Here is a 9,827-nt window from a genome sequence, read left to right on the forward strand (position 1 = left end):
ATTAATATCATAAATACATAAGTTATCAAAAAACTTAGCACTTAAAATTAAGAATGCCTTATTGTAGGTTTAAATTCTACCAAATATTCCAATTATCTTCTCGAAATAATTAGAATTTTCATAAAGGCCCAATAATTAATCCAATATTGTTTTTTCCCAATAATTTTAAATAAGAAATGAAATTTTCTGTGTCAACCAAGGCAAACCATCAAGTTTGAAATGTTTTTATTGCAGTATCGACATTTTTATTTATTCACAGGACTTAGGAACAAACATATTGTAATTTTTTCCTACAAAGGATTTTTTCAGTTAAGGATTACTGCACTGGTTGGTCATTTTTTTTTGATAAATTCATTATTCTTCAAAATATTATTACGAAATATGAAACTTTCAAGGAAAGACAATTTCTGATCCAACAATTAACATTTCTTGAATGTCAAAAAGGCTAATCACTAACAAATTGACAATTCTTAACAGAACATCTGATAATTGAATGTTCCAAGAATATTCAAATTAGCGCAGAATCTTCACACATATGTATATAACATTCATGGCACATATATCGTGCTATTAAAGAATTTATTGCATGTCCTTCAATCCAAGTTATTAAAACACACAAATTGTAGGTATAAAAAAACACAAACAATTTCAAATTAATGTATTTGTCTAATCAGTCGCAAGAAAACATCTATAATTTTTTTTTTTATTTACACTCACACTCTATAATAAAACATACATGTGATGTGCTAATAATCTAATAAGAATATAATTTAAAATTAAGTAATAAATAAATGTGTAACTGGTATACCATAGTAGGAAAAAAATACTTAAATATTTTGGTAAGAATATTATAAAAATAATAAGAATTATTATTAAGGACGCAACTAGTTCAAAGAACACGATTATCAGGCTTTGAATTGATAACTGGGGGTTCGTTCTTAAGATTTACTAGTAAAATCAAAAATCCATAGGATTTAGCTAAAATGAACCGAATGCCATATAAAACTAGAAACTTAAGGCTATTTTGGTGATTAAAATAAGTAATGTATCACCATATTTGATAATTTAACTATTAAAGGAAATAAACATCTATAGCAAATCCATGTCTGGTTCACCCTGTATTTTGGGATCCATTCTGACTCAATCAAAACTACCCAAAAAATTCCCTTATACACTAAAATAAAATAATTACCGCAACGATGACTATTAAAGAATAATCACTTTCTTCACAATTACAATTTTAGTATTGGAAGGGTTTTATCCAATAATTTTATAAAACTATACAATAAAGCAGAAAATTAAGGATTAAAACGCGATATAAAACGTGCGGTTTCACCTCAATATATACATAAACTACCCCTAAAAACCCTATTCAATCCACGAAATGTAACACGTTTGCTCCTACCTAAATGATGCGTATTGCATTAGTACAAATCACAGTCTAAAACTAGATTCTTAAACTCAAAAAATCCCAAAAAAGAAATACGTTTTCGTTAGACGACATTATATACATTTTTTGAGCACCAAGAACCTTTTTACCGAATTACGAGTGAAAATTTTAAAAAAAGGATCAGTCAATCGGTGTATCTGCCCAATACCATCGAGCGTAGCAAAGGTCCGACCTCTTTCGGATCTTGCAGCACCCCCAACAGCATTTTTTCCACGTTTCGCATTATCGATATTTTTTGGTAATCTTTTAGGGGGTATTGTTGATTGAAAGGTGTCGAGCCGCCCTATAATAGTAAATATAAACGGTCATTAGTTAAAGCTGTGAGTGTTTTATGTACAAAATTATTTGGCTCCAAAATAAAAATAATTTTGTTCTTACCTTATACCAGAAATTAACTGATACCGTTGGACCTCCTCTCATCAAAGATTCGACATGGTGCCACCAGTAAATTGGGATGTACAGCACATCCCCGGGCTCCACGACAGTTTCAAAACCTTTGGCGTTTTTAAATTTTGGGAATCTCACATGATCTGGATTATCAAAATCCACCTGAAACAACACATTGCAATTCCACAACAAACTGAACAAATGATATCCCTTACCATGCTCTGCCTGTCATGTGGATGATGAACCGGGTGCGGATACAAACATTCAAAATCGCTTGGAGGGAACAAAATGCATCTCTTGTATCCGTAAAGTTGACCGAAAAAGTTTTGTTGTTCGTCATAATGGCATGGAGTCACGTTGCCCTCCTGGAATCATTCCAACAATTATACTGTAACCACCTATTTGTTAACAAAAATTACTTGCGATATGAGCAGCAAATTGGACGTTAGCTCGCCCCATTTGTGTTTTTCCTGTTTGCTATTTAAATAATCCCAATCGAAATGGAGAAAATCGCGCACTAATTGCGGCCCAATTGTGTTATTTAAGGGTTGCTGAAGGTACAACCTAAAATGAAGTGTGATTAATTTATTTATGCTGTTTTTAGCATATTTTGATGTTTCTTGTCTTTTTGTAAAAGTTAAGACTAAATGATATTTTCATAATCATTCTTAATAATTTTACCTCTCATTGCCGGGCTTCCATTCCCGTAATTTTTTCATAAACTCTCCAACTTTCATCCTAGTTTTTCTTGTAGGTGGAATAAATTCAATACCCATAGGATTTGATCTGCTTAGCATTTTTGATTCGTCAAAGTATCTAATCAAAAATTAACATTTACATCATGATTTTAAGTTTCACTACCTTATAAGTGAAACTTACTTAAATTTATGATTTTTTGATAGAAATACTGTATGACCGGCATTGCCTAGATTCTCTTCTAAGTATTCTGGAGTCCAAACGTTTGTGGCAGTATTGATTATGTTTGAACCGGTTATTAGCACAGGTTTCTAAAAAATTACGAAAAAACATCATTATGAAATCCTATAAAATAATGTTTTTATTTACGTTTTAGCATCTGATAGTTACATTTCATAATTTATGGCTTGGAACGAACTTTGTATAAAATCAATATCACTCTATTTATGCAAATTACTGATAATAACAGATAGTAGTACAGACAAGAAAATGTTACACACATAATAAAAATTTCCAGTAATAAATTAAAGATTAGATAATAAATAATTTTTTTAAATTTTACACTATACAAAGAACATTGGGTGGAAGAGCATTAAAAAATGATAAGCCCAGATAACTAGTGCCATTCCTAGATATTGCAAGCCTGTGGAAACCCCTTGTCTGTTTAGATAATTATGCAAGTGACAGTGACTATTGGGTCACATTAGTCTTGAATCTTGATATAACACAAGCACATATATTCCTTATAAGACCTAGAACACAGTATTTTACACAAATTATCAACATGTCCTGACCAAGTCATACATGGATCAAACTATACTAAGGCATTTAACCTGTACTAACAAGGTGGCACATTAGTAACAGCAGCCCTATGTGCATGAGTAAAATAGTAATATCATCAAGTGTTGTCTTAATAACATTTTCCTTACTTAATATTTTAATTTAGAAATAGTGAACATATTTTATATATAAGTAATCAGTCTTATGTTTGCAAAGGCATGGTTTCTGAGTTCCATTAAATAGTTGACATATTATTTAAATTTCAAAAACTCTTATTGGGAGGATGGAATTATAAATAAAAATTTAATTAATTATTAGCTGCATCTCAAAATTGTAAAATTCTTAATGAGTAATCATTTTGAGCTTTTAATATTATTATTTTATTGCACATATAAGAAATAGGAAAAAGCCACATACTTCAGGGACACTTCTAAATATTGTCTTTATTTATATAAGTCAACAGCTATTAAGGCACTTACAGATACTTAAAATACCATAAAATGTACTTATTAAATAAATTGTACAAAAAATACAAAAACAAATTAATACACTATACACCTAATCACACACAAATTAGCTGCACCAATAAATACCTAACACATTACTGGGCAGTTCAGCTCTGTATCAGTTAATTTAGTATCAATATCCTAAACTGATTTAAACCAGTTCAATCAATGTCAATATCGGAAGAATATAGATTAAAATGTTGACAAACTTTATAAATGGTAGAACTTCCTTAGGTAAGCCAGATAAAATATATTTGGATGGGTGTTTATTTTGTTTAAAACAAAAGGTAATTAACTAAGTATTTCAGGACATCTATTTTATTTTTCACTATTTTAAAAGGAACACATAAACAAATTTTAATTCTTCTTTTACTCAGAGACAGTCTATCAAAAATGTCTAACATATAATCATAATCACAGCCTCTATGGAATATATACCAAATATCCTGAAATATATGCAATAACCTCTTTTGAATGCATTCAATCATTGCTATCCAGGCACTATACTTGGGGGACCAAATAATAGACCCATATTTCAAGATTGCCAAAACCAAATTGTAAAAAAGATAAAGATTCATTTAGCCTTGAACTATGAAGAACTGTTTTCAACATTGTTTGAACACTTAGCCTAGTAATAAATCCAGAGGTTTTTTGGCTATTTTCTACTTTAGATCAGATGTGTTCAGAAAATTACTCCTAGATCTTTGAAGTTGGTCACTATGTAAGGTGTAATTAAAAATTATGGAATAAATGAGTTATAGGGAGTTTATCTTAAAACTGATGTTTCACTACAAGAACACCTTAAGCAAAGGCAATTAATAAAAGGACTTACCATGTCTGTCCCCTATTTTGTAGAATTAATTTTAAAATTCTTTTACAATTTCTATGACGCACACTAGCTATTTTGATTTGCCGCAAGCCCATACTAACTTAATGCTTGCTTCTCCACATTTATTAGTATAAAAACCTGAATTCAAACTGATCTAAGTGTGGCTTATTTTAGTATTGTTTGTGATATGATATCCATGTTATTAAGATTTACTATTAGTTGTATTATTGCTATAAAATAGCTACAACAGTTGGTATTTCCCACAGCATAGCATATTCTTTTAAATAAATTTATGGAGAGGTGAAAATTAATAGCAGGGATTAGGCTGTTATTCTGCAGTTTAATAACTTATGTGAATATTAACTTATTTCATTGAGACTTTTTGCTAAAATAATTTATCTTTGGGTCAAACTTAATCTAACAGTGGAGGAAGATTAATTTAAAAGTGTGAGCATTTTGATTATTATCAATGTTTAAAACTGGGTTTCACATGTAAGAAATATATGAATTAATGCGAATTAAGTTGAAATGAGTCATTTTAACAAAAAAACCCTGAACAATTAAATATTTTATAATAAGTTGTGTTTTCTTAAAGAGTTAGTTTACAAAGAAGTTAATTTTTTTTTTCCAATAATAGATACATACATGGTTCCACTTAATAATGTATAGTTTTACTCAATAAGAGTGTAGACCATGTCACAATATAAAAATTAAAATTTAATTATAATTGATACTGTTTAACATGAATTACAAAATAAAATATATAAATACTAAACAAAAATAATAAAATAAACAGACATCTTTTAATGAGAATTTTTTTTAATTTTTGGTATTTTTATTTTTTAAAGGTTCAGTAGTAGTAGTAAAGTTCTATATGTTGATAACCATATGTGTACAGTTTAAGTATGTGCAATTCTGTCTTTCAAGAATAAGAAAATTTTTATTTCTAGTGTTCTGCTCATGATCACACTGTACTTGCTCAAAGAAAGAAGTTTCTAATGGTTTTATTTTGAAAATACTTTATTTCAAGAATAAACATTCTGCTGCTTATTACACAATGACTTGCCAAATTGTCTTAAATATGCCTTCTGTTTGATATTGGCCAATGACTTTAAGATATTCAAGGTAATTGAAAACCCGAATAATGGTTACCTATTGCAGCTGGATCTAAATGCAGTGTTGAGTTGGTTTCACAAAAATAAATGTTGCTCAATTTTAATAATTGTTTTGTTTATACAAAATTAAAACTTAAGGCAAACATCATGAATTGTCCAAAAACTATGAGTGTAAAGATCTTGTCTAAACTTTATAATACAATATAATACCAAATGAAGCTTATAAAATTTTGGGATTTATATGTAGAAACACTAAGGATTTTAAATAGTATAGTCAGATTCCATGACTAAAATTACCCACATTACACATTGATACTTGTATCAAATCTGTAATCAAATTTGGCCAATGTTCTATTAATAAGATCATACATTTGTTCTCTGTTACTTTTTGTTGTTAACTTTATCTTAATATTTTAATCGTTTTGATGTACCTATGTATTGCGATTGTTTTTATTTAGGATAATTATTTTGTGTATGTTATGTTGATTAATAACTTGTAGTGTATTAGTTTATCTTTTTTCTGACAATTCCAAAACATAATTTTTATTATGTCAATATAAACAATTTGATTTGGTAACTCCTTGGTGAGGCCCCATCTCAAGTATGCTTCCGTAATATGCTCACCACAGACAGAAGCTAATATAGACCTTACTGAAAAAGTTCAGAATAGATTTTTGTGATACTTGTTTGTTAGAAAGCATAATGCTTACGCATACAAGGTTTTGAATTTAAATATCTACAGTAAATATACTTGTATTTCATTGATTAAATCCTTCTTCCAAAGATCAATTTAAGGTTAAATTATAGAGGGTGTTTTTTGGCCAGTGACATAGATTTCTCTCCAATAAACAATATAATAACAGAATGAAATTTATTTTTGATTGACAATAATGCTGACCTTGTTGGCATTGGCATTTTGGGGATTAGGTCTTACTTTTTGCCTGGGTTGTTCCTCAACTGCTTGCTTTTTATCACTTTTCTTATTTTTTATAAGTAGACTTTAGAAGTGTATTTTCTTTCCTGTTACTTGCCATCCTTCCTTCACATAATTACATTTATATGCTATGTACAATGTGTTTGTTGGAAATAAATAATTAAACACATGATTTCTCCAAAACACTATGCTATACCTAAACCTGTGCTTTCGTGCAGCATGATACGATGATTGTGTGGCACCAATGCCAACATTATTTATGTCAATTTGATATTGCAAAATCTTCAAATACTCAGGCCACTTATTCAATATACTCTTTCCTATTAATAATGCAGATGTTTTTATATATTAACTAGGATTTCATCACTACCTTATTGATGTTTATTAGAGATTGATCATCTTGTTTATTACAGGACAAGAATTAATAAAGTAGTCATTAAAATTATTTGTTGTTAGCAAGCAAATGAATTAAAGATAGTTTAATTAATTTACTCAGTGTCTTTGAATATGTTTTAAAATGATCATTTGTCACTATACCTGTCAATGACATTTTTTTTATAAATGGCTCTGTTTTAATGGAAATTTTAAGTTCATTTGGAATCCACACATTTGTGTTCTTTTTAACTAAGTTTTGTATGGGAACGTTAAGCCGTATAAGCCAATAAATTGCTGAGATAACCTAATGTTAACTCATTCAATGCTCTTTAAAACTAATATAAAGTATATAGAGAATACTAAAATAGAGGGGGGGATGGGGTGAATATTAATTCTATCAAAGTTTAGGCCTTTTTTGAGGGTATTTTCGACAAGTTATAAATTAATATTAAAATGATATTACCATATTATTGTCATTATGACAGAGAAGAGAAATGAGTCACAATATTTCAAGGAATTATAGGTTATGATATGATCTCATTAATTAATAAAAAATGCTAAAAATATTTACATTTTGACTAATTAACTCATCCACCTTGGGGTCGGTATAGTGCAGCCGGGGGATTTGCTCCAAATCGAGATCGTACCTCCTCAGCTGGCTGCTGTTCCACAATTTTTCGCTCATATTTGCAATTTTTTTTTTGCAGCAGGAATGTGCAACTTTCTACTTTATTGCTAAATATGAGCACTGCGCCAAAAAAACAATTTGGTAGCGATTTATTTTAGATAAACCATAAAATAGTCCCAAAAAGGTTGTTGAACACAATTTTCCGAAATGTCTCAAAAAAATAAATAAAAAACAGTAAAAATAAAAGGGGAAATTCACTGAAAATACAACTTTTTGACTTTTCGAGTGCTTCTGAAACCGTTCTCACGATAACTACGCTATGATCGTATGACGTCCTTATCCCAAAGTTTATATTTATATCTCGAGCCGGATCACACCGTGTCACGTGACATGCGGCGGGGTACGTGTAAAAAGTCACGTGATTCCGGAAGTCTTTAGGAGACCGGACGGACGAAACGAACGCTCCCTGTTGCTCTCCCGCTCTAATCCATTGTTATGCTTATTTCTCTGTCAGACAACCGTGTGGATTCCCGACGTCACGTTCCAAATCTCACGTAGACACTACACTGCGAATAGGTAAACAAACCCCAAAGCAAATAAATAGTGTTTAGATAATTTTTTTGGTATTTTCAATTATGAGTGAGATTTGTTAATACCTTAGGTAGGACAATTATTGTAAATTCATCAATTATTCTATTGGAGGAGGTTTAATGGTGATTTTGTGAGTGGCGGATTGTAAAATTAAGATAAATCACTTTGCAAAAAGTCAACAAAAACTCAATAAACCAGCTTATAACTCGCACTTGCCGCTGGCAAAAATGATTTTATTTAAATTTTAAAAGGACAACCGCTTTTACTGCGTTTACATGCATCTAGTGGCACTTAGGTATCCGCGAAGTAGGGTCAATGTCAATGTGCTAGTTCGCGACCAGTTAACTGAAATTTCAGTTTCAAAACCTTATAGAAACTTAACAAATTTGAATATTTTAATAAGACTTATATTTTCTTAAAGCCTGAAAATTTGAGAATAGATATTATCACCCGTTTTATTTTCTGTCTTTGATGTGGTATGAAATATTCCTAAAAATATAGAAAAAGTGAATATTTAATACTTAGAATAGTTTTATACTTAGTGAATATTCCTACATGGAAAGAGGGAAAAAAACTCAAGACAAAATAAAATGTAATTTTTGAATAAAATAAGGTACGTATATTTTAACAAAAATGAGATCTACCGACAACTAACAGTAATAATAATACAAAATAAAAAACAAATAATAAAAATAAATAAAATTAACTCTCTAACTACTGGTACCGTACCTACGTAAGTAATAAAACAAAATGTAAAATTCTTATTTAAAAACAAAAAGGAACAAAAATCATTATACCTATAATAGATGCTTATTTTAAAATAAAAATATATATTAAGGTTCATAACAAAACCACTTTAGCACTGATCACATTTATAATCTTTGGCCGCAGCTATTACATAAGGGATATCACAAAATTCAGTGCATTTTTTATGGTACCATTTGTGGCAAAAATCACAGCCAATTTTTTTGATATCTTCGTCTTCCGTATCACTGTTAAGTTCATTTGCACATAATGAACAGGCAATTTTGGAAGTGCGTTTTGGTATATTCTCTTTGGTTTTTCTTGTTTTTTCTTTTCATATGGTTACTACCTGTTGTTTTTTATTAGTTTTTGCAATTTTTCTTTTTATAATATTCTCTCCATTTACTTGAAGATATGGCACTAGGGGTTTCAACCTTATTTCTACTCGTATTTTTGCTTCTTTTTATGGGTTCTGGATATTTAAGATGTTTATCAAAAACACAATCCACATTATCAGAAATTGTACTTTTAGGGAATTTTTGATTAGATGTACTCTCGCTAGGCATTAAAACTTTATTGGATTTAGTTTTCACTTCTGCAGTACTGGGTAACTCGCCAACATCGGTTTGGATTTCATTAATAAATGTATCGTTAAAACAACTTGGAAGGCTTACATCAGGAATACTTAATAGTGACGTATTTAGAGTGCCGTTTTGTTCAGATGGAGTTATAAGGTGTTTGGACGTTGATGGCTGGTCAGCAGGTTTCCAATTATCTACCAATGATATATCA

At 29.9% G+C, this 9,827-nt stretch overlaps 1 protein-coding gene across 1 annotated transcript; it reads right to left on the reverse strand.

The window, feature by feature from the left end:
* Positions 1 to 643: 643 nt before the first annotated feature.
* Positions 644 to 8,032, reverse strand: LOC126735015 (hypoxia-inducible factor 1-alpha inhibitor-like). The gene is made up of 7 exons (XM_050438883.1): positions 7,644 to 8,032; positions 2,717 to 2,844; positions 2,519 to 2,653; positions 2,257 to 2,401; positions 2,053 to 2,202; positions 1,829 to 1,999; positions 644 to 1,733 (listed from the first exon to the last, which is right to left on the reverse strand). The coding sequence occupies exons 1-7, from the start codon at positions 7,755 to 7,757 to the stop codon at positions 1,575 to 1,577; spliced, it is 1,002 nt and encodes a 333-aa protein (XP_050294840.1). The 5' UTR covers positions 7,758 to 8,032; the 3' UTR covers positions 644 to 1,574.
* Between the last annotated feature and the right edge of the window lie 1,795 nt (positions 8,033 to 9,827).

This window comes from Anthonomus grandis, chromosome 4 (assembly GCF_022605725.1).
Source record: "Anthonomus grandis grandis chromosome 4, icAntGran1.3, whole genome shotgun sequence".
Classification (NCBI taxonomy): domain Eukaryota; kingdom Metazoa; phylum Arthropoda; class Insecta; order Coleoptera; family Curculionidae; genus Anthonomus; species Anthonomus grandis.

Bases quoted from the DNA above. Each gene is read 5' to 3' on its own strand.
- LOC126735015 (XM_050438883.1), bottom strand. From the start codon at position 7,757: ATGAGCGAAAAATTGTGGAACAGCAGCCAGCTGAGGAGGTACGATCTC. The intron at 2,845-7,643 runs GTAAATATTTTT...GTAATTTTTTAG, and splicing joins ATGAGTTAATTAGTCAAAAT to AAACCTGTGCTAATAACCGG. The intron at 2,402-2,518 runs GTAAAATTATTA...ACTTCATTTTAG, and splicing joins TGGAAGCCCGGCAATGAGAG to GTTGTACCTTCAGCAACCCT.